Below are 24,625 nucleotides of genomic sequence, written 5' to 3' on the forward strand. Positions count from 1 at the left end.
GGGGGGGGGTGGGGGGGGGGGGGGGTGGGGGGGGGGGGGGGTGGGGGGGGGGGGGGGTGGGGGGGGGGGGGGGTGGGGGGGGGGGGGGGTGGGGGGGGGGGGGGGTGGGGGGGGGGGGGGGTGGGGGGGGGGGGGGGTGGGGGGGGGGGGGGGTGGGGGGGGGGGGGGGTGGGGGGGGGGGGGGGTGGGGGGGGGGGGGGGTGGGGGGGGGGGGGGGTGGGGGGGGGGGGGGGTGGGGGGGGGGGGGGGTGGGGGGGGGGGGGGGTGGGGGGGGGGGGGGGTGGGGGGGGGGGGGGGTGGGGGGGGGGGGGGGTGGGGGGGGGGGGGGGTGGGGGGGGGGGGGGGTGGGGGGGGGGGGGGGTGGGGGGGGGGGGGGGTGGGGGGGGGGGGGGGTGGGGGGGGGGGGGGGTGGGGGGGGGGGGGGGTGGGGGGGGGGGGGGGTGGGGGGGGGGGGGGGTGGGGGGGGGGGGGGGTGGGGGGGGGGGGGGGTGGGGGGGGGGGGGGGTGGGGGGGGGGGGGGGTGGGGGGGGGGGGGGGTGGGGGGGGGGGGGGGTGGGGGGGGGGGGGGGTGGGGGGGGGGGGGGGTGGGGGGGGGGGGGGGTGGGGGGGGGGGGGGGTGGGGGGGGGGGGGGGTGGGGGGGGGGGGGGGTGGGGGGGGGGGGGGGTGGGGGGGGGGGGGGGTGGGGGGGGGGGGGGGTGGGGGGGGGGGGGGGTGGGGGGGGGGGGGGGTGGGGGGGGGGGGGGGTGGGGGGGGGGGGGGGTGGGGGGGGGGGGGGGTGGGGGGGGGGGGGGGTGGGGGGGGGGGGGGGTGGGGGGGGGGGGGGGTGGGGGGGGGGGGGGGTGGGGGGGGGGGGGGGTGGGGGGGGGGGGGGGTGGGGGGGGGGGGGGGTGGGGGGGGGGGGGGGTGGGGGGGGGGGGGGGTGGGGGGGGGGGGGGGTGGGGGGGGGGGGGGGTGGGGGGGGGGGGGGGTGGGGGGGGGGGGGGGTGGGGGGGGGGGGGGGTGGGGGGGGGGGGGGGTGGGGGGGGGGGGGGGTGGGGGGGGGGGGGGGTGGGGGGGGGGGGGGGTGGGGGGGGGGGGGGGTGGGGGGGGGGGGGGGTGGGGGGGGGGGGGGGTGGGGGGGGGGGGGGGTGGGGGGGGGGGGGGGTGGGGGGGGGGGGGGGTGGGGGGGGGGGGGGGTGGGGGGGGGGGGGGGTGGGGGGGGGGGGGGGTGGGGGGGGGGGGGGGTGGGGGGGGGGGGGGGTGGGGGGGGGGGGGGGTGGGGGGGGGGGGGGGTGGGGGGGGGGGGGGGTGGGGGGGGGGGGGGGTGGGGGGGGGGGGGGGTGGGGGGGGGGGGGGGTGGGGGGGGGGGGGGGTGGGGGGGGGGGGGGGTGGGGGGGGGGGGGGGTGGGGGGGGGGGGGGGTGGGGGGGGGGGGGGGTGGGGGGGGGGGGGGGTGGGGGGGGGGGGGGGTGGGGGGGGGGGGGGGTGGGGGGGGGGGGGGGTGGGGGGGGGGGGGGGTGGGGGGGGGGGGGGGTGGGGGGGGGGGGGGGTGGGGGGGGGGGGGGGTGGGGGGGGGGGGGGGTGGGGGGGGGGGGGGGTGGGGGGGGGGGGGGGTGGGGGGGGGGGGGGGTGGGGGGGGGGGGGGGTGGGGGGGGGGGGGGGTGGGGGGGGGGGGGGGTGGGGGGGGGGGGGGGTGGGGGGGGGGGGGGGTGGGGGGGGGGGGGGGTGGGGGGGGGGGGGGGTGGGGGGGGGGGGGGGTGGGGGGGGGGGGGGGTGGGGGGGGGGGGGGGTGGGGGGGGGGGGGGGTGGGGGGGGGGGGGGGTGGGGGGGGGGGGGGGTGGGGGGGGGGGGGGGTGGGGGGGGGGGGGGGTGGGGGGGGGGGGGGGTGGGGGGGGGGGGGGGTGGGGGGGGGGGGGGGTGGGGGGGGGGGGGGGTGGGGGGGGGGGGGGGTGGGGGGGGGGGGGGGTGGGGGGGGGGGGGGGTGGGGGGGGGGGGGGGTGGGGGGGGGGGGGGGTGGGGGGGGGGGGGGGTGGGGGGGGGGGGGGGTGGGGGGGGGGGGGGGTGGGGGGGGGGGGGGGTGGGGGGGGGGGGGGGTGGGGGGGGGGGGGGGTGGGGGGGGGGGGGGGTGGGGGGGGGGGGGGGTGGGGGGGGGGGGGGGTGGGGGGGGGGGGGGGTGGGGGGGGGGGGGGGTGGGGGGGGGGGGGGGTGGGGGGGGGGGGGGGTGGGGGGGGGGGGGGGTGGGGGGGGGGGGGGGTGGGGGGGGGGGGGGGTGGGGGGGGGGGGGGGTGGGGGGGGGGGGGGGTGGGGGGGGGGGGGGGTGGGGGGGGGGGGGGGTGGGGGGGGGGGGGGGTGGGGGGGGGGGGGGGTGGGGGGGGGGGGGGGTGGGGGGGGGGGGGGGTGGGGGGGGGGGGGGGTGGGGGGGGGGGGGGGTGGGGGGGGGGGGGGGTGGGGGGGGGGGGGGGTGGGGGGGGGGGGGGGTGGGGGGGGGGGGGGGTGGGGGGGGGGGGGGGTGGGGGGGGGGGGGGGTGGGGGGGGGGGGGGGTGGGGGGGGGGGGGGGTGGGGGGGGGGGGGGGTGGGGGGGGGGGGGGGTGGGGGGGGGGGGGGGTGGGGGGGGGGGGGGGTGGGGGGGGGGGGGGGTGGGGGGGGGGGGGGGTGGGGGGGGGGGGGGGTGGGGGGGGGGGGGGGTGGGGGGGGGGGGGGGTGGGGGGGGGGGGGGGTGGGGGGGGGGGGGGGTGGGGGGGGGGGGGGGTGGGGGGGGGGGGGGGTGGGGGGGGGGGGGGGTGGGGGGGGGGGGGGGTGGGGGGGGGGGGGGGTGGGGGGGGGGGGGGGTGGGGGGGGGGGGGGGTGGGGGGGGGGGGGGGTGGGGGGGGGGGGGGGTGGGGGGGGGGGGGGGTGGGGGGGGGGGGGGGTGGGGGGGGGGGGGGGTGGGGGGGGGGGGGGGTGGGGGGGGGGGGGGGTGGGGGGGGGGGGGGGTGGGGGGGGGGGGGGGTGGGGGGGGGGGGGGGTGGGGGGGGGGGGGGGTGGGGGGGGGGGGGGGTGGGGGGGGGGGGGGGTGGGGGGGGGGGGGGGTGGGGGGGGGGGGGGGTGGGGGGGGGGGGGGGTGGGGGGGGGGGGGGGTGGGGGGGGGGGGGGGTGGGGGGGGGGGGGGGTGGGGGGGGGGGGGGGTGGGGGGGGGGGGGGGTGGGGGGGGGGGGGGGTGGGGGGGGGGGGGGGTGGGGGGGGGGGGGGGTGGGGGGGGGGGGGGGTGGGGGGGGGGGGGGGTGGGGGGGGGGGGGGGTGGGGGGGGGGGGGGGTGGGGGGGGGGGTGGGTGGGGGCGGGGGGGGGTGGGGGGGGGGTGGGGTGGGGGGGGGGGGGGGCCGTGGGGGGGGGGCGTGGGGGGGGGGGGGGGGGGGGGGGGGTGCCTCTGAAGATGCCAGCCACAGATGCAGGCGAAACGTCAGGAGAGAATGCTGCTAGAACACGGCCATACAGCCCAGAAACCACACAGCACCCAAGTGATTCCGGCCGTGAAAGCCTTCGACAATACATTATTAAAATTATTAAAAAGTTTAAAATCTGTTTCCTGAATGATGGGGGCCTTGGGGGTTGGCTCTTTTATTGAGTGAAACATTTGTCATCCATCTGAACACTACAATGTGTCTGGCTAAGTACAACGCAGATCTCCCCCCCGCCCCGCCTCCCGCTTTGCCCCTTTTTGTTTGCTGACACACCACCATCTTCACAGATATGTGGATCATATATAAGGGATAATGGATAATCTGCAATTGGCTTCTGTAACCTTTGCTTCCTAGGAACTCATAAGTGTTAATCGAGACTGTCATGTACGCAGATATGAGCAACAGGTAATTGCAACATGGTGAAAAAAGTATCTGATGTGTGCAATAATGTTACTGGTATGAGACAAGAAGCCGATACAGATACGAGCCACTTGCTTGCCACGATTTGCTGCCGAAACAGCTACGTGCAACTTGCTTGCCATTTTCACTATATTGGAGTGCGATTTGCATCTTTCTTACCTGTGGTTCATTTATTGCGTGGGGTACTCCTGGAGAATTTTTTGTATACAATATTTGAAGCAATAGCGGAACCTTCACATCTTCGGACTATACGTATTCGCACATAATTATCGCTATCGTAGAACTGTATATATTTATGAATGGACTATCCCCGTGTGATGCATGTTTCATGTACTAGAACTGTTGAATGAATCTTTCATTGACGCTATTTGATGCACTTTAATTTATGATGTTTACTTTTAAAAGTTTCACTTTAAAAATTGTGGTATATATACCTTCCCTTGTTGTTGAGCGAGTAATTGGGTCTAGGTCGATCTGGTCGCTTTGCTTTGTTCCACAAGTAGACAATGCATTGGGGCCAAAAAGTTTCTTATAGGTTCTTCCTTTTATTCATTCATACCAGTGGAACCCCCCAGTGGGGACCCACACTGTCTTTTCCAATGAGTTCTTGTACGGTGACCAAAGTACTATAGCCTCAGTTTGGTCATTTTAGCTTCTTGGAAGAGTTCAGGCTTGATTTGATCTAGAACCCACTGCTTTGACTTTTTGACTGTCTACAGTATCTGTGGCACTTTCCTCCAACACCACATTTCAAAGAAATCAGCTTTCTTCCTGTCTGCTTTCTTAATCGTCCAGCCTTCAGAGCCATAGAATTCACAGAGAATACCCTGGTGTGAATTATCATGATCTTGGTTGTTAGAGACACATCCTTACACTTAAGGGTTTTTTCTTGCGCCTTCCTGGCTGCCCTTTCCAGAAGGCTTAATGGGATATTATTCATTTCCTTATCATGAAAAGCTTCATCAGCTCAGGTCCCATTTCCACACATTAAATCTCTGTTAAAAACAAAGCATATATTTGTCCAGGGCTGTTGGCAACTCTACAAGCTGATTCCAAACTGGTTTTACGTGGAAGGAAGCTCACTGGATTCCAACAGCGTTTTCTCCCACGAAAACACACTTCGGATCACAACCTTTCCACGACCCGCAGCTCTATAAGAGCAATTAGCCCTACATCTCGACGGTGATTGGGTCACGGGCGCTGACTTCTTTGTGAAGTCGGAGACGGGATTGGAAGGGAACGGGATGAAGGGCGGGACCTAGTGACAGCTCTCGTGAATGATTGGTGGAGACAAGTGACATGGGCGGGTTCTAACCGCGAAGGCGTCAGGGCTTTTCCCTTCCTTTGCATAAAGATGGTGAAGATGAAGGTTCGGGGACTTCCGCTCGGTGGGAGTTAAACTTCCGGCTGGCGGTGGCAGCGGTTCCGTGGGGTCGATAGACTTCGGGGTCGGTGAGTGAGGCCTGATGAGGGCTGAGGCGGCGTCTCTGTGGGATCGCCCCTGGGAATCGCTGTCTGCAGCAGAGACAGCCCCTGGGAGGCTGGGAGGGTAGCGGGCGACGGCTGTTCTTCTTTGATACCCTTCTTGTCTAAGTCTATGGCACAATAAAGATATCTTTCTTTTTCCCCTCTATCACATTTATCTTCTTTTTCTCTTCTCTTTCCTGAATCCGGAAGAAAACAAAAATGTCTTTCCAGATTGCTCCACCTTTCTGTTTGTCTGCAGTACGGTCCATGCACAGATCCAATTAGCAACATTCTGAATTTTTTAACGGAGAAGGGTCCCGCACAGCATTTTTATAACGAGTTGCAATTGCTATAAATGAATTCGTTTTCCATATATAAAAAGGGGAAACGGGTTCATTTATAACAATTGCAACTCGTTATAAATGTGCTGTGCGGAATCAGCCTGGGGCCCCTTCTGCACATGCAGAATAATGCACTTTCAATCCACTTTGCAATTGAATTTTACTGTGTGGAATAGCAAAATCCACTTGTGAAAGTAAATTGAAAGTGCATTATTCTGCCTGAGTGTTTTGTGAAAACATGTTCTGCGAGTTTGTTTGCCAAGGTAATGATTCGTTGCAGACCTGCTGCTGAATTTACTGCTTTCCCTTTTTAGCTTTTTAGTTCCAGATGGCCAGGACATGGAGGGGTATGTGCCACTAGAGGGGGCCTTCTGAATGTAGATTGACGACTGTGATAGATGCAGATCAGGTTCTGATGAAGCAGATTTTCAGTGTATGCCCCCTGGTTCTAGTATTGTGAGAAAGAGAGAAAAATTTCTCTCTGTCAACATTTTCTATCCCATGCATAATTTTATAGACTTCAATCATATTCCCCCCTCAGACGTCTCCTCTCCAAACTAAAGAGTCCCAAACGCTGCAGCCTCTCCTCACAAGGAAAGTGCTCCAGTCCCTCAATCATCCTCGTTGCCCTTCTCTGCACTTTTTCTGTCTCTTCAATATCCTTTTTGAGATGTGGCGACCAGAAGTGAACACAGTACTCCAAGTGCGGTCGCACCACTGCTTTATATAAGGGCATGACAATCTTTGCAGTTTTATTCTCAATTCCTTTCCTAATGATCCCCAGCATAGAGTTTGCCTTTTTCACAGCTGCCATGCATTGAGTTGACATTCCCATGGAACTATCAACTAAGATGCCCAAATCCCTTTCCTGGTCTGTGACTGATAGCACTGACCCCTGTAGCGTGTATGTGAAGTTTGGATTTTTTGCCCCTATGTGCATCACTTTACATTTTGCTACATTGAACTGCATTTGCCATTTCTTAGCCCACTCACCTAATTTATCAAGGTCCGCTTGGAGCTCTTCGCAATTCTTTTACGGTTCTCACCATCCTACATACATCATTCTCACCCTACATACATCATTCTCCTCTACTTATTCTCCTCTGCTGCATTTTGACCTCACACACCCCTGTGAAGTATGTTAGCCTGAGAGTGTGTGACTGGCCCAAGGTCAGTTTCTGTTTCTGCTGCACAATTGAGGATTTGAACCCAGGTTTCCCAGATTTTAGTCTGACACTCTTAGGTCCCTTCCGCACATGCAGAACAATGCACTTTCAATCAACTTTTCTTGCGCTTTGCTGCTGGATTAGTGGATTGAAAGTGTATTATTCTGCATGTGCGGAAGGGGCCTTAACCACACTGGTTTTCAGCCATATTTACTCATAACTGTCTAATATTGAGCTGCATGTTCAGTGTAATTGTATTCTCTCAGGTTTCTTCTTTTGTGTCTCTCTGCCTTCTCCATGATGTCTTTTCTATGTTGTTTCCTCCAAGCAGACAATTTTGATGTTGTAAAATCTAAGAGTGATCACTGGGGAATGATGCATTCTTTTTGACTTGTGTTGTTGATGACACAAGTACGAATGTGTGAATAAATACATGTATTGATAATTCATTAATTTGATGCAAGGATTGGTTTCCACACAGGAAGAGGCAGGGGTGACTGTAACATGGTAAGAAGGCAAAGGCAACAGAGGGTATAGGGTGGAGAGATTGTGAAAGGGTGTCAAAGGAAGCAGGAGAAGAAAGGAAGTGGCAGAAGGTGATAGTGGGAAGATGGCAAAAGGTTAGACAGCAAGTGGGATAAAAAAGTCAATGATACAGAGAAGAAGAATGCAGTGAACAAAGTGGGAAGTCGTGTGTTTTGGCTTTTTAAAAATGCAGGATCTGTGATGGTGATACCCTTCCTTTCCTAACATCTAGCACAGGTAGTTCTGCAGAGAACCCTGCCCGAAAGAGGACCCTGACAGTTGTCAATCTGTTTCTTTTGAGTGTGTGTGGGGGGGGGGGGGGGGGTTGTTTCTCTAATTTCTGTAACCTTAGTCTTATTCCATGCTTGTTGAATATCGTACGATGTTGCATTCTGTTTTATTGCATTGAATTATGCTGTGTGATCCATCTTGAGTCTTAGTGAGAAATGTGACCTATAAATAAATAAATACCTAAAAGATGGGTTCATTTGCATTGGAACAACTCCCCCCCCCCTTTCCTGTTTTATAAGTTCCTACCAGTGCTTGCAACTGAGTGAGTTCCTTGCTGCTGCTTGTAGACTTCCAGTGGGTTTTGGTTTGACGTCATCCCCCTAGGCGCCATGGGACTGGTTCAGCTATCATGCTGCCATAGCAAACTGAGAAGTGTTTGTTTTCACAGTGATCTTTAACAGTTCTGTAATTACTTGTTGCTTAATTACTTGTGGGACTTCGCCAGAGAGAAATTGTACTTAGAAACACTCCTATTTGTTGTCTAGACTATTTGGAGCATGTGAAAAGACATCAGGGACTCGGGTTCCAGTATGTGGTATATTATGCAGAGCATTCAGAGTAAATATTCTTTGTCGGAGCGTCTGATCCGGACCATCGCAGCCATCCGCTCCTTCCCACAAGACAATGTTGAAGACCTTATCAGAAGGGTAAGTGAGGCTTTTCGACCGAGTTAAAATGTCGTTTCGGAGCTTATGTTTGTGTTCTCTGCAAGAGCTGTGTGTGACTGTGCCAGATTCAGTCATGAGACTGTGCTGTGACCTTAGGCGGTGCTTTCTGTGTGCCTCCCTTGTCTGGTACATATTGAGATAAATTAAAGTCTTGTCAAGTTCGACAACTCGTAGAGAGCTGGAGATTTGCAGTCCTTCCTCCACTCTGCTTGGCAGCAAAACTCATGATTGGACAGACCCAACTTTTACGGTCTCTCCCCTCTCTCTTTTGTTTAATACTAACCCAGCCACTGGAGAAAAAAGCTTCTGTTTCCTCCGTTGCCAATGACTCATTTGTCATAAATAGAGGTTTTCCAGATCGTATTTGATGGATGCTGCCAGCTGCTTGGCTATATTAATTCCTCAGTCTCTAGAGACTGCCGGAGTCCAATAAAATAAATCATACTTCAACCTAGTGGCCAAACAGCACTATGAACATGGTAGTCCTGGGATGTTCGCCAAAGAGTAACCATGCTGGACGGGGCCGTGTCTCAGTGGACAAGCCTCTGCCTTGCATGCAGAAGTTCCCAGGTTCAATTTCCAGCCTCGCCAGTAAAAAGCAGTGGGCAACATGAAAAATCTCTATCTGAGACCCTAGAGAGCCGCTGCCAGTCTGAGTAGACCAGGGGTCTGCAGCCTGTGGCTCTTCAGATGTTCATGAACTACAATTCCCATCAGCCCCTGCCAGCATGGCCAGTTGGAATTGTAGTCCACGAACATCTGGAGAGCCACAGGTTGCAGGCCCCTGGAGTAGACTATACTGCCCTTGATGGACCAGTGGTCTGATTCCTTGGGTTGCCAGCCTCTAGGTGGTGGCTGGAGATCTCCTGTTACAAACTGATCTCCAGGCAATAGAGATCAATTCACCTGAAGAAAATGGCCACTTTGGAAGGTGGACTCTATGGCACTGTGCTCTTTCTTTCCCAAACCCCCTCCTCCTCAGGCTCCGCCCCCGAAATCTATAGGTATCTCCCAACAGCCAGACACCTTACTGATTCAATATAAGAAGAGTTTGGATTTATACCCCACCTTTCTCTCCTGTAAGGAGACTCCAGGTGGCTTACAAGCTCCTTTCCCTTCCTCTCCCCACAACAGGCACCTTGTGGGGTAGGTGGGGTTGAGAGAGTTCTGAGAGAACTGTGACCAGCCCAAGGTCACCCAGCAGACATGTAGGAGTGCGGAAACACATCTGGTTCACCAGATAAGCCTCTGCCAGTGGGTTTTGGTTTGACATCATTCCCCTAGGCACCATGGGACTGGTTCAGCTATCATGCTGACATAGCAAACTGGTGGAGGAGTGGGGAATCAAACCCTGTTCTCCAGATTAGAATCCACCTGCTCTTAACCACTACACCACAATGGCTCTGCATGTGAGACCATGTGTGGAAAGCAGCACTAGAGAAGGGCCTCAGCCTCTATTCCCTGCTTGTTTGGCCCTTCAGGGTTGCGTTGTGAAACAGGAAGCTGGGCTAAATGAATTAGTGGTCTGATCCATTAGGTCCTACTTACATTATTTTCTTATCCACTGTGGTCCTATCCATCTTGGTCCTACTATTAAATAGTTCATATATTATTTTTCCTTGAGTTTGTGGAATAACTTCATAACTGAACATAAATTTGAACTGGGGATGTAAGGTGGGCTTATAAAAGACTAGGAAAAGGGGATTGAAGGGAAAAGTTAGAGAGAAGGTCAGCTTGTGGACTGCCGGGCTGAAGAGGGCAGTTTTAAAAATAGGTATTTAAACATATCTGCATTCGCTCTGGGAAGGCAAGCTTCTGTCTAGGTCTTCCTGGTTCATTGTGACCAACAGATTCTCATTCCCCCCCTCCCCCCGCCCCCCGGAAGAGATACAAGTATGGTACAGCGGCAAGATTGTGGCTCTATTCATGTCTCTTAACAATGGCATTGAAAGTGTCACAAATAGTCTATGAATGGCTCATACGTCACACATTGTCGAATTTCCTTTTGAAGCAAATTAAACTAGTGGCCAGTGCCGTATCCTGTGGGTAATCTGCCATTTAACTTCCTTCTGTTATCCTGAATCTATACCCATCAATTTTATTGGGTATCCAAATTCCAGTACAGAAGGAGGAAAATGAAGTCCGCTTTCTACATTCAGTGGTTCTCAACCTGGGGGTCGGGGCTCCTTTGGGGGTCGAACGACCCTTTCACAGGGGTCGCCTAAGACTCTCTGCATCAGTGTTCTCCATCTGTAAAATGGATAAATGTTAGGGTTGGGGGTCACCGCAACTTGACAAACTGCATTAAAGGGTCACGGCATTAGGAAGGTTGAGAACCACTGCTTTATCCCATGTCGCTGCACTACAAGTCTGTAGTGTGGCATTTCAATAATGATGTCTTGTTGTTCAGTCTTGTTTGCAAGTTTTTGCAAAACCTATAGCCGTGGTGGCGAACCTTTGGCACTCCAGATGTTATGGCAGGGGCTGATGGGAATTGTAGTCCATAACATCTGGAGTGCCAAGGGTTCGCCACCACTGACCTATAGCATCTGTTGTTATCGAAACCTATTGTAACTATTGTTATCAAATGTCATGTTTTAAAAGCTTTACCATTAACATTCAGGAACAGATGCATTTTTTAAAACCGTCTCTTTTTCCTCTGTGTTCCTCCAGGGAGCAGATGTTAACTGCATGCATGGCACCCTGAAGCCACTACACTGTGCTTGCATGGTTGCAGATGCCGATTGCATTGAATTGCTGTTGGAAAAAGGAGCGGAGGTAAGGATGGACACAATCTGCTCACGCATGAGAGACAGTAATAATGAGTAATGCAACGCTCTGAGGGGTACCCATCAGTCTTACTGCATTAGTGTAACTAAAGTATGCAGTAAAACATGCTGCGGATCATTACAGGCAGATGACTTTGGCCAATTATGCACAAACGTCTTTGCCGTGTACTAATATAAAATTAGTACTAGGTCACACAATTGTCAAGATGACTCATACTGAAGGTGTAAACGGTTTGCTGTCTTCAACTGTGTTTGTAAGTATGTCATGTTGTTGTTAGAACGCTGCTTTTAATGGGGTTGGTTTTAATGACGTAGAGCCATTATTTAATGTTTATCTAAATTCGGTTTTATTGATTTTAATGTGCTCTACCTATTTATCTGTACACCGCCCTGAGCCCTCCGGGGGAGGGCGGTTTATAAATACAACAATAAATAAATAAATAAATAAAATGTTAACCATTGGAAAGTATTATTGGCCCCCTCATTTTGGAATGAAAAAAATACCCATGAATATATTGCAGTGCCTAACTTACGAAGGGTTGGTTAAAGAAGGCAGGTAACACTGCAGTAATAATTGGGAAGCATGTAAAGACTGGCCAGGTTTTATTCCACTGTAAGCTGTAATAAAATTTTGTTAGCCTTCAAGGTGCCAAAAGAGACAGCAATTTTTCTGAAATGACTTAGCCCGATACGCAACCTCAGGTGACTATGCCCACGTATCAATACGTGGTAATAGTATTATAGATTACATACTAGTCTCTCAAGCAAGCTTCGAACAGGTTGAGAACTTTCAAGTAGACTGCCAGGCTTGGAGCGATCACATGCCGCTTGTGCTTTTTATGAAAAAAGGCAGCCCTTAATTTTAGCTCTTTTAACTTCTGCTTAACCAGAGCCCCAAGAATTATTTGGAACAGGGTCACTGAAAGGGAACTTGAAGAGTTTCTTTCTACTTCTCTGCTAACTAAAGCCAGGCAAGACCTAAGGCACTAACATCTCCAACCCAATTTCTAGAACAGTATGAGGCACTCTTGGAAACAATTACAGATAAAGTTGCAAGATACTCAAGTCCCAGTGATACACCTCCTGAGAAATTTGTGAACAAGGAGTTTAATAAGGGATGCAAAGAGGTGAAAAATCAGATCAGAAAAATTTACACCACCTTCAAAAGTAGTAAAGCAGCAACCTTACCTCGAGAATATTTTTCTCTCAGGACCCGGCTAATGCAACTGCTTCGTGACACAGCAATTTTGTTGGTTGCTGCAAGTCTTGGGCCCTCTCTGCACATGCAGAATAATGCACTTCCTGTTCGCAAGTGGAGTTTGCTATTCCGTACAGTAAAATCCAGCTGCAAAGTGGATTGAAAGTTCATTATTCTGCATGTGCGGAAGGGGCCTTGGAGTAACATGGCAGCTACTCCGGATTGCTATACATTTATTCAAACCTGGTCTTTATGAACTATTGGAACGTAAAGCCATGTAACATTAATTTAATTTGTTGTGCCCATTCAGATGATTGGCGGTGGTGTTTACAGAGCTGAGCTGTGTTTTTGTAACAATTGTGAGATAATCTATATTGTATTTCTAAAATATTAATGATATAGGAGAGGATGAGGCAACACATGTAACATTCCTCCAGTCTTTAGAAAAAGCACTCTGAGCTCTACTCTTTCTGGCTGGTGCACTGCCCAATGCTGGGTAGCCAATAAGCTTCCACCTACAGTAAGTGTTCACTTTCAGCACAATCCTATGCAGAGCTACTCAAAGCCATTCATTTCAATGGGCTTAGACTGGAATATCTCTACAGAAGATGATACTGTTTGGGCACAATTCATTATAGTGTTAAGGGATTCAGAGAGCAGCTTCACATCTACCTGAAGGCTCGTGGGAGATGTTCAGTGGGAGTGTTGACTCTTTTTCGAATTGCAGACTCTGTACAGCTGCAGTTGAATTCCCTCCTTCCCTTCCACAGGGGTATAGAATCTCCTGACAGGATGTCATGCTGAGTTCCCAGTGTCCCAACATTGGTTGGAGCTAGCAGGGAAGGAGAAATATGCAACGTGGTTGTGGTGAGTTTTCCGGGCTGCGTGGCTGTGGCCTGGTGGATCTTGTTCCTAACGTTTCGCCTGCATCTGTAGGTGGCATCTTCAGAGGTGTATCACAGAGGGAAGTCTGTTGCAGTGCCACACAGCCCAGAAAACCCACCACAACCAGTTGAATCTGGCCATAAAAGCCTTCGAAAATATGCGAAGTCTTGCAACCAGGGCACAAGGAAAGTGGGACTAGATTAGATTCTCCTGAAATACCCACCAAAGTTGCCGGGTTTTTTTTTAACTGAAGCAGAAAAAGAAAGGGGACAGCTTCCTACTTGATTTGGATTTTACTTAGTTCTGTTTTAATTATTTAAAGACTTGATAGTTTATTTTATAAACTCTGTTTCTTTTTATTGGATAATTTTATGTCCTGATATCTTATTTGATAGCTGAAATACAATGTCTATATGCATGCCATGCCGAATAAAGGTCATATTGTATTGTATTGAACTAAACTGGAAGTGTGGAAGAGAGCAGAACGTTTGATAAAACTGTCTTTGGAGGGGGAATGGCCCTTTGCAGGGGACTGCGTTCTACAGCCTTAATAATGCTCAAAATTTCTTGTCTAACAAACAAAATTACCTTAAACCGAAATCTAAATCGACATAAAAATCCTTACAGTAACATTGATTGTTACTATATTACAAAGTGGTACATTATCTGAAACAGGGAAAAGAAGTGCTTTCGCTATGCGTATTTCTGCCCTGGATTGTCTGAATTTCAAAATCAGCTTGATTGAGGTGTGTGGTTTTTTAAATGTCACAGTGCATTTCATGGTCCACAGGTGAAGATTTTTGGGGTTTGGTTCAGGGGGTCCAAAGGTATGGCCCCTCAAAAGGGTAGCCCAATCTACTATTCGCTTCCATTGGAAACAATGGGGGATGGGGGCACCCACTTTGGGGATCCATAACTTTGGATCCCCTGAACCAAACATCACCAAACCTGGCTGGTATCATCAGGAGTGTCACCTGATGATACACTGAAATTTTGGTGCCGCTAACCTAAAAACTGCGCCCGCTGGCGGCCGTCAAAGTAAAAACCCTAAAATATTTTTTAAAATACACCTCACTCGTGTATAAGTCGAGGGGGGCTTTTTCAGCGCCAAAAATGTGCTGAAAAATTCGACTTACATGTGAATATATACAGCAATCCTTTTAAGGTCTCAGCGTCATCAAAAAATCCTTTCTGTGCTTTGCAGGTGAATGCTCTTGATGGGTACAACCGGACAGCCCTTCACTACGCGGCAGAGAAGGATGAGACTTGCGTGGAGATCCTTTTAGAATACGGGGCCAACCCAAATGCCCTGGACGGTAACAAAGACACACCTCTGCACTGGGCTGCCTTTAAAAACAATGCTGAGTGCGTCCGAACGCTTTTGGAGAGTGGCGCCTTTGTCAATGCACTGGACTATAACGACGACACCCCTCTGAGCTGGGCCGCCATGAAGGGCAACCTAGAGAGTGTGAGCATCCTTCTGGAATTTGGGGCAGAGGTCCGGGTGGTCAATTTGAAGGGGCAAACGCCGATCTCCAGGTTGGTTGCCCTGCTGGTCAGAGGACTGGGCACCGAGAGGGAAGACTCCTGCTTCGATCTCCTGCACGGGGCCGTCGGGCACTTTGAATTGCGCAAGAATGGCACCATGCCCCGTGAGGTCATGCGGGACCAGCAGCTGTGTGCGAAGCTCACCACTTTGTGCTCCGCCCCTGGCACCTTGAAGACACTGTCCCGCTATGCCGTGCGCCACAGCCTGGGAGTTCAGTTCCTGCCGGATGCAGTGAAGGAACTCCCTTTGCCAGAGCCTCTGAAGGAGTACGTCTTGCTGAAGTAAAAGGGGTGGACAAAAGCTTTGGGGGATTTGGTTTGTGGCACAGATCAGTCGGCTGCTGTGCTGTTCCTCTCCTGGCATTTCATTTGGACCACAACAACGAACAACCAATAGATTCGGTAGCTCTCTCAGTAGCCTTGGTCTGACAGCGGCTGGTTGTTTTCACTTTGCTCCTTCAGTGAAAGTGGGCGGAAGATTCTTCATTAACCATCTATGGCTAGGAAAGCCTCAAGTCCTGCTGTTTATACCCTGCAGGCAGATCTTTGTTAAAATCCTAGTGAAAATTTCTGCCGAGACTCATTGAGAGAAGGGGGAATTAGAATGGTTGTCTGAATCTGCTTCTCTTGGACATCAGAATAACAGTGGGGGTTGGGGTTGGGGGGGTAGGTTAATGCCTTTGTATGTGGTGAAGCATTCTGGTAACCCAGTTTTCCTGTTTCTAGCTTTGCAGTTTGGGATTTGCAACTTGTCCCCCATTGCCTCATTTTGTACAATACCTTTATTGGCATAACAAGGTAAAATACAGATGGACACAGATAGAAGTACAAGATTTAGAAAGGATATGGTTACCATCTATATCCAGCCTCATTTTGTAGCAGGAGCTGAACTTTTCCTTTTGGGGACAGCAGTGGCTTGATGGATTTGAGCAAGGGATCTGGAGGTCACTTATTCACCCACCACCTTTACGTCTTTTCTGTTCACTCTGTTAAGAGGTTCTGCTTAAGGAAGTAAATGTTATGATGTGATGTCACCCCATGGGTCAGTAATGACCTGGTGTTTGCACAAAGGACTGTCTTTAAGAAGAAGATTAAGGAGACTCAAAGGGGTTTACAAGCGCCTTTCCCTTCTCCCCACAACAGAAACCTTGTGAGATAGGCGGGGCTGAGGGAGTCCTGAACAAACTGTGACTAGCCCAAGGTCGCCCAGGAGGAATGCAGGAGTGGGGAAACAAATCTGGTTTGCCAGGAAAGAGTCTGCCACTCATGTGGAAGAGTGAGGAAATCAAATCCAGTTCTCCGGATTAGAGTCTACCTGCCCTTCTGAAAGTACTATTGAATTAGGGTGTTTGTTTGGTTTTTAATTTTGGCCAGACCTGTACATGGGATTAGAGTGAAGCAGTAGTACAAAAGAGATTCTATGCTGCTTCCATTGTCTTTGCAAGCTCTCACCCAGCACAGTTATTTAACGTGATTCATTCTTTCTCATCCCTGCCGACGGGATCTAAAATTAATGATTTGACACTAAGCTGTGGGGCTTTTATGAGATTCTTTGCAGATAGTCTTGTTGCTCCACCTCGACCTTCTGCTGACTCTTGAAACAGTAAGGGCATTGGAGGCCCCTTGGCTGTCTTCTGGTCTCATATTGGTCCACTTTGATCTGCTCTTTCTGTCTAATGTTGACAGAGTGCTTGCAGCTATAAGTTCTACCACTTGTTCAGTTGACCCATGCCCATCATGTCTGGTGGTGGTGCTATGGGGTGCTTCAGGGGCCTCTGTTGGAAATTATCCACTACTCCTTAGCACAAGGAGTCTTCCTCGGGAAACTAAAGTATACCTGCTCTTGAAGAAGCCATCATTAGATTCTCTGGATCTGACCAACTGCTGCCCAGTCTCAAATTTATTGTTTCTGGGCGAGGCAGTTGAGAGGGTGGTTTTGGAACAGCTGCAGATATTCCTGGAGGATGCCTCAGTTTTAGATCCCTTCCAGTCCTGCTTCTGTCCTGGCCATGGGACAGAGACAATGATGATTGCCATCACAAATGAACTCCAAATGCAGCTAGACCGAGGCAGGTCACTCTGCTGGTGTTATTAGACCTCACCACAGCATTTGACATGGTCTATTACGATCTTTTGGTCCACTGCCTTGCCGATGCTGGGATTTGGGTATGGCCTTGAAATGGTTGGCCTTGTTTCTCTAGGACCAGGAACAGCATGTGATGCATGGGGTGGGGAGGACTTCCCGGAGGCATCCACTTGTTTGTGGTGTGCCACAAGGGGTGATACTCTCCACAGTTTTGTTTACCATCTACATGCGGCCCTGGCACATCTTGTTTGGAGCTTTGGGCTGAGTTGCCACCACTACGCTGATGACACTCAGCTTGTTCTGTTGATGGATGGTCAGCTGGCCGCTGCCCTGATGTTTTAGCACAGTGCCTCGAGGCTGGAAAAGAGGAGGTGGAGGTGGAATCTGTCAAAGATGGATGTCCTGTGGTTGTGTCAGGGCATTCCAGTGGAGGGTTTTCAGCTGGCAAAATTTGATGATGCAGTGTTACATCCAGCTGCATCTATTAAAAGCCTGGGCGTGACTCTGGAGTCCTTTCTATGGAGACCCAGGTCACCAGTGTGGCAAGGATCGCCTTTTACCATCTTCGACAGCCTAGGCCAGTGGTGGCGAACTTTTGGCACTCCAGATGTAAGGTTCGCCACCACGGGCCTAGGCAGCTGCCCCCCACTTATCCCACTGACTTAGCCACAATGATCCATGCGGCAGCCAGGTTCCTTACTGAAGCATCCAGCCAGGACCAGATTACCCCAGTCCTGTACCACCTTCACTGGCTGCCTGTCGAGTTCCGTATCATGTTCAAGGTTCTGGTTCTGACCTTTAAGGCCGTGAGCAGTCTCGGACCAGCATACCTGTGGGACCGTGACTCCCCATATTGCCCTTCCAGGGCCCTCCACTCCTCAGAGGAGTACCTGCTGGAGGTCCCCGGGCCCAGAAGCATCCAGCTGGCCTCTACGAGCACCAGGGCCTTTACAGCCTTGGCCCCGTGTGGTGGAACAGGCTCCCCAAAGAGGTTAGGGCCCTGTGAGATCTTCAAGATTTTCACAGGGCCTGTCAGTAAGACGACCTTGTTCCACCAAGGGTTCCCACCTGGCCAGCTGGGAAGATAAGTAAGATCAACTTGGCTTCTCTGTGAGTACAGAGGGGAGGGGGTGGGTCTTGTTGCCATCTGTTTTTATCGATTGGAATGTCGTAATGATTTTAAGGATTTTATGTTGTTTTATATTGCTGTACACTGCCCTGAGCCCTTCGGGGGAGGGCAGGTTATACGTATAAAGAACAAACAAACAAATAAACAAACCTGCCCTTGAGACTGACTTGGAAACTAACACTGGTACAGAATCCAGCTGCTAGACTCCTCATAAGAACATAAGAACATAAGAACAAGACAGCTGGATCAGACCAAAGTCCATCTAGTCCAGCTCTAGTCCAGCTCTCTGCTACTCGCAGTGGCCCACCAGGTGCCTTTGGGAGCTCACATGTAGGATGTGAACGCAATGGCCTTCTGCGGCTGTTGCTCCCGATCACCTGGTCTGCTAAGGCATTTGCAATCTCAGATCAAGGAGGATCAAGATTGGTAGCCAGAGATCGACTTCTCCTCCATAAATCTGTCCAAGCCCCTTTTAAAGCTATCCAGGTTAGTGGCCATCACCACCTCCTGTGGCAGCATATTCCAAACACCAATCACACGTTGCGTGAAGAAGTGTTTCCTTTTATTAGTCCTAATTCTTCCCCCAGCATTTTCAATGTATGCCCCCTGGTTCTAGTATTGTGAGAAAGAGAGAAAAATTTCTCTCTGTCAACATTTTCTACCCCATGCATAATTTTGTATACTTCTAATCATATCCCCCCTCAGCCGCCTCCTCTCCAAACTAAAGAGTCCCAAACGCTGCAGCCCCTCCCTCCTCTATAGGGAAGGTGCTCCAGTCCCTCAATCATCCTTGTTCGCCCTTCTCTCTGCACTTTTTTCTATCTCCTCAATATCCTTTTTTGAGATGCTTGTGACCAAGAACTGGACACAGTACTCCAAGTCGCGAAGTCCGCACCACTGCTTTATATAAGGAGACATGACAATCTTTTGCAGTTTTATTCTCAATTCCTTTCCCTACCAATGATCCCCTAGCATAGAGGTTTGCTCTTTTTTCACAGCTGCCATGCATTGAGTTGACTTATTCCCATGGAACTATCAACTAAGGCGCCCAAAATCCCTTTCCTGGTCTGTGACTGATAGCACTGACCCCTTTGTAGCGTTATTATGTGAAGTTTGGATTTTTTTGCCCCTATGTGCATCACTTTACATTTTGCTACATTGAACTGCATTTGCCATTTCTGGGCCCACTCACCTAATTTATCAAGGTCCACTTGGAGCTCTTCGCAATCCTTTGTGGTTCTCACCACCCTACATAATTTGGTATCATCTGCAAACTTGGCCACCACGCTACCCACCCCTACTTCCACGCTACCCACCCCTACTTCCTCACCAGTACATCAGCGAGAGAGCATATATCACCTGTGCTCTGGCAGCTGTCGTGGTTGCTGGGAGAATCCCAAACCAGGTTCAAAGTTTTGCCAATGACTTTCCAGGCTCTGAGCGGTCTGTGACCATCATATTTGCAGAAGTGCATTACCCCATATTGCCTGTGGAGTCATCTGATTAAAATCTTATGGTTGTCCCTGGCCGCAGGGATGTGCAATTGGTCTCAGTCAGAACCAGGGCTGTTTCTGCCCTGGCTCCAGCCTGGTGGAACTCTTTGTCAGCTGACACCAGGATGCTGCAGTACCTTAAATCAGAGGTGTCGAACTCTGGGGCTTCAGATGTTCATGGACTACAATCCCCATCAGCCTCTGCTGGCATGGCCAATTGGCAGGGGCTGATGGGAACTGGGGCTGATGGGAACTGAAGTCCATGAACATCTGAAGCCCCAGAGTTCGACACCCCTGCCTTAAACAGTTCCACAGGGCCCGTAAGACAGTGATATTCCACTGGGTCTTTGGTTAAAGCCACTCCTGTGTCCTGGCATCATCCGCCAGCCTTCCCAAAACAAGGCACTTACTTAATGACTGTCAATTGCCCCTTTTTTCTGATTTGGCCCATGCTGGGATTATGTTAGGAGGATCCATACCAAGCTGGGCCGGATTGGTAGATTGTAGGCTAGATTTTTCAGCATCTTGATTGTAGTGTTTTTAGTCTGTTTTAATGACGAGTAGGTTGTTGATATTATGTATCAGTAAGTTGCTTTAACATGTCTGTGCGCCCCACTGAGCCTGACCTTGGTCGGGGAAGGCGAGATATAAATTTAATAAAATAATTGAATGAATACAAACTACATTGGTCTTCTAGCTGGTTGTGGAGGGGACACGCGTTCAGAATGATACAGTTCATTCAGCTCCTATTATATTCAATCCACACTTGGGTTGCCTTCATGTTGTACCGCCTCTGTTCAACATTGGAATTCCCCCCACACCCCTAATTTTCTGTGTGTACTGTCAGGAGAGAAATAAAAAACCCGATGGTCCTTCTTTGCTTCTCGGGGAAAGTTCCGAGTTTACTTTCTAGGGCTGTGCTTTCTGATGGTACAATCAAGTTTCCCCGTAATATAAACTGCAATCTGGGTATTTTGTTCTCTCCCAGTTGTTTGGGAAGATGTTGCTGCCTCTATAGGGGTGTGTGGGGAAGAATAAGGCTGCAGAAGGCTTCCCTGTTTTGAAGAACAGCCAAGATCCGCGGAAGCTAATGAGCTAACTTTTTTTTGAGACAGCTACGCTGCTGCTCCTTTGGGGCTATTCAATTTGGTAGTCGCTGCCCTAATCTGTTTGTAAAATAAACATTAGTCTGAGACCCACAACTGGTATCCTCGTGCTGTTTAATATTAGTAGACATTTGCTTCTTGGGTGATGCATTTGTACCCCCAGAACGGGCAACTAAGGGAGATGGGCTGCTACTTCTGAATCTCATAAGTCTTATCTTCCATGGAATGCTCCTCCAGAGCTATGGGCCTGCTGAAACACACGCTGAGTATTCAGAGTCCATATTCTGACATGTGAAAACCATGCTGTGGGCCATGAAGGCCATTTTGCGTCAGTGGTTCATTCAGCAAGATGGTGATTATTCATGTGGATCATTAACCGTTTGCTGATTTAGTGATGTGCTGGACAGTTTAGTGATGTGCTGGACAGTTTAGTGATGTGCTGGACAGCAGTTATTCTACTATGAAGGTGTTCAGGGGGTGAAATGTTTATTCCAGTCAGACTGTTTCCTTTTGCACTGTTTGTATAGATCAGGGGTAGGGAACCTACTGACTCTCAGATGTTCAGCCTGAACTACAGTTCCCATCCACAGCCCTCTGTCAGCATGGCCAATTGGCCATGCTGGTAGAGCTTGATAGGGAAATTGTAATTCCTGAGTATCTGAGAGCCATGAGGTTCCCACCCTATTATAGATAGTGCCTTGTCTCTTCAACAAAAGCAGTCTCTTCTTCTGTGATCTGCAAAATGGGTTTTATTAGCGTAGGACAGTGGTTCTCAACCTTCCTAATGCCGCGACCCTTTAATACAGTTCCTCATGTTGTGGTGACCCCCAACCCTAACATTTATCCATTTTACAGATGGAGAACACTGATGCCGAAGAAAGTCTTAGGCGACCTCTGAAAGTGTCGTTTTTTTGACCCCCCAAAGGGGTCCCGACTCCACAGGTTGAGAACCACTGGCATAGGAGAATGAAATGTATTTCTGCCTGGTTAGGAAAACTGTGTATTGTGTCGCCCCCACCTTGAAACCACAGGAGTAGATACCGTCTTCCCTGCAGATACTGCTGCCTCAAGCGGGGAAGCCCTGATCAGTGTTTATCCACAGGCTTCTGTGGCTAACTTTTCGAGCTGATGAACGAGATTGACTTCAAATCTCTGCTCAGGCTACTAACATAAAGAGGGCTGTATTTTTTAGTTGAATTGCTAAGCCTCGAAGCTCACTGGCTCTCGCACACAAGTCAAACAGGTAAATGGCTCTCTTTTTAGCACACCACCTACTCTTACCCCTTTCTGCTGCTTGTTCTCTTCTGCTTATGAAGCAGCTCTCACGCAGCACCCACTGGCAACTGACTACTTCTGGGAGAAAGTGACTGGTTTTTGCAGCATCAGCAAGAGATCTTTTAGGATCAGCCTGACAGCACTGGCCAGATTGGGCTACCTCTTCCTTTGCTTTCATTGGGCTACCTCTTCTTTCATTGGGCTACCTCTTCCTTTGCTTTCATTGTGCTACCTCTTCTTTCATTGGGCTACCTCTTCCTTTGCTTTCATTGTGCTACCTCTTCTTTCATTGGGCTACCTCTTCCTTTGCTTTCATTGTGCTACCTCTTCTTTCATTGGGCTACCTTTTCCTTTGCTTAAAACAAAGGAATGCATTCCATATTAAAGTACAGGGCTGGAAGGATGCATGCATCTGTTTTTAAATGTGGACCAGGGACTTAGGGAAGAAGTAATCCTCATCTCTACTTCTCTTTTCCCTCAGCGTTCATGATTTAGTTTTCCACAGCAGAACAAGCTGCTTTGATTGCTGGGCAAAGCCGAGACAGGGAAAACTTAGAAGAAACTAATTTAACTTATGGAGGCCAGAGGCCCGTTTTACTGGTGAGCATTAACAGCTGCATCGGCCTTTGTGCCAAAATATGATTGTTCTCTAAAGCCAACGTGCTATTTTTTTTTTCATAACGGTCCTGGGGGCATCGTTGGCAAAAATGAACTGCCTATTTGACCCTGCAATTGTGAATGAATGGAATTAACTGAAGAGCGCTGGAGGATCGAATTATGAACGGCAGTGTCTGTGTGTCTGAAGAGCCACTCCACAGAGTGCACGGAGCCAGCACATACTTCTCCACCCAAATCAGGATCACCAGAGAGAAACAGCTGCAAGATTCTCCTTCAGTTTTCTTTCTAGTTTGTTGCTCTGCTGCTCAGTTTCAGCAACACATGCCCGTTGTATTGAATGGGGGACACTCTGTCTGCAGTGCTGTGTTGCTTTGCAGAGGCATCCTAAGGGCTGACAGCATTTACGCGCTGGAATGTCCTTATACAATTCCATGTAAATATGGAGCAGGCAGCTGCTGGCATTTACTGGACATACCATGTCACCGATATATTAAGGAAAATTAAACATAATACAGAGGAGATCAGTGTTACAGCCTCTAGTCAAAACAGCTCCATTTTATTTTAGAGACTCTGGACTTCCAGCTAAGGTGACACAGGTGTAAATGAATCCCTGGGAAAGTTTTGAAGCGGTTTCAGTTTTATGTTCAGATTGAGAGTGCCTTACAGGTAAAAACAAGACGCAGTGAAATTCTGACCAGCTTAAATTCAGTATTCCTTAAACAGATGACCACTGAATATCCTAATCCTATGGCACTGATCATGCTACATGAAGTGTGTTGCTTGACTGCTACCTAGAAGAAAAAGATCAGCAGAAACCCTATCTCAGCTGCTCTTCCTACAGAAAGGACGAGAATATATCTTAACCCACAAACACAGCATTTCTCTTCATTTTTACAATCAGTCTGTTGTAATTATCTCTTTTTGTACTGTCACATTGCGGCTGACTTCCGTTGACTACATAGGGTTTTCAAGGCAAGAGATGTTTGGAGTTGGTTAGCCGTTGCCTGACTACACATCATGATCCTGGTATTCCTTGAAGGTCTCCCATCCAAATACTAACCAGGACCAATCCTACTTAGCTTATGAGATCTGATGAGATCGGGCTAGCTAACCTGACCAGGGCCTGGCAGATCTAGGTCAGGGCATGACAGATCTAAAGCTCCCAAGTATTACACAAACACCAGGTGGACAGCCACATGCTGAAATGAACTGGAGGAACTGAAAATTCAGGATTTATTTAGGATCTCCCTTCCTGAAGCATCTATGTTGCAAGAGAAAGAGGGGGAGTCATGGCTGCTTTCCCAGGTGTTCAGATTGAACCTTCACCAGATACCCTCTTGCGTGTGATGTGCTCTAAGTGGGCTGTCTCTGAAGTATCCAGCTCAATCTTGTACTTTGCAAGAATCTTCAAGATAGGCCGCAGCTTCAGCCACCACTGCTCTTTAGGGATACGGTGTCTAGTGGAAAGAGAGAAGGTGGGTGTCTCATCAGAGGTATGAAGTTAACAGTTTGGTGACACTGCACTGACCACTACTTCTCAGGTTTTGCAAGATACTTAGTTGGGCTCTGTGAACTCATGACTAACTTATTTTTAACATTATGCAATAATGGAAGGCCAGTCATTCAGCCTAATTGAATATCTGGTTAGATATGCCAAAAAATTGACCAGAAAGAGCTTTGTGACCAGTACCACCCCAGTTAAACGTGACATGGTTTTTCAGGCGAGTACATCATACCAACATGGATAAAAGGATTTGGCTGTAGTTGCATAGATTTCCATTAATTATCATCATCTAGGATTGCTGATCTAGACTCTTGGGGGTACAGCAGGTACCTAATGGGGTGGTGATTGTAATCTGTGTGAAAGCAAAGTGAAATCCCTAATAACTACATGATTATTACACCGCGGCCTTTGACCACATTATATTTCAGATGGGCACTGAGCACACAGGAATTGTAATGTGATTGCAGTTATTGCAAGCATCAGTAAATATGCTCACTGAAAGAGCTGTGATTCAAGCAGCTCTGTATCAAAGTTTGCTTTTGTGTCATACCTGAAATGGCCCTCAGCTTCCTAAATACTGAGGTGACATTCCATGTTTTTACATGTTGACTCTGCCACCCACCCACCTTCTCAGTTTCTCAAGTTTCTGTTGGAATTCCAAAGTTCTGGAGTGCATTAACACCTCCACCCCCATTTGC

At 51.9% G+C, this 24,625-nt stretch overlaps 2 protein-coding genes and 1 long non-coding RNA gene across 5 annotated transcripts in view; 2 read left to right on the forward strand and 1 right to left on the reverse strand.

The window, feature by feature from the left end:
* Positions 1 to 5,153: 5,153 nt before the first annotated feature.
* ASB8 (ankyrin repeat and SOCS box containing 8) lies at positions 5,154 to 18,091 on the forward strand. The gene is made up of 4 exons (XM_048492231.1): positions 5,154 to 5,290; positions 8,114 to 8,275; positions 10,970 to 11,074; positions 14,373 to 18,091. The coding sequence occupies exons 2-4, from the start codon at positions 8,159 to 8,161 to the stop codon at positions 15,000 to 15,002; spliced, it is 852 nt and encodes a 283-aa protein (XP_048348188.1). The 5' UTR covers positions 5,154 to 5,290; positions 8,114 to 8,158; the 3' UTR covers positions 15,003 to 18,091.
* Positions 18,092 to 19,134: 1,043 nt separating this feature from the next.
* Positions 19,135 to 20,104, forward strand: LOC125430307. Its single transcript, XR_007244125.1, has 2 exons — positions 19,135 to 19,573; positions 19,709 to 20,104. It is a non-coding gene; the product is annotated as an uncharacterized LOC125430307 (long non-coding RNA).
* A 2,846-nt stretch (positions 20,105 to 22,950) lies between these two features.
* LOC125430305 (ATP-dependent 6-phosphofructokinase, muscle type) overlaps positions 22,951 to 24,625 on the reverse strand; it is a 65,278-nt gene continuing 63,603 nt past the window's right edge. For all 3 annotated transcript variants that reach the window (XM_048492228.1, XM_048492230.1, XM_048492227.1), the window contains exon 23: positions 22,951 to 23,880. In XM_048492228.1, coding sequence (XP_048348185.1) covers positions 23,733 to 23,880 — 148 coding nt within the window. In that variant the 3' untranslated portion in view covers positions 22,951 to 23,732. The remainder of the gene's footprint in view (positions 23,881 to 24,625) is intronic.

Source organism: Sphaerodactylus townsendi, linkage group LG03 (genome assembly GCF_021028975.2).
Source record: "Sphaerodactylus townsendi isolate TG3544 linkage group LG03, MPM_Stown_v2.3, whole genome shotgun sequence".
Taxonomy (NCBI): Eukaryota; Metazoa; Chordata; class Lepidosauria; order Squamata; family Sphaerodactylidae; genus Sphaerodactylus; species Sphaerodactylus townsendi.

Bases quoted from the DNA above. Each gene is read 5' to 3' on its own strand.
- ASB8 (XM_048492231.1), top strand. From the start codon at position 8,159: ATGTGGTATATTATGCAGAGCATTCAGAGTAAATATTCTTTGTCGGAG. The intron at 8,276-10,969 runs GTAAGTGAGGCT...GTGTTCCTCCAG, and splicing joins TTGAAGACCTTATCAGAAGG to GGAGCAGATGTTAACTGCAT. The intron at 11,075-14,372 runs GTAAGGATGGAC...TGTGCTTTGCAG, and splicing joins TGTTGGAAAAAGGAGCGGAG to GTGAATGCTCTTGATGGGTA.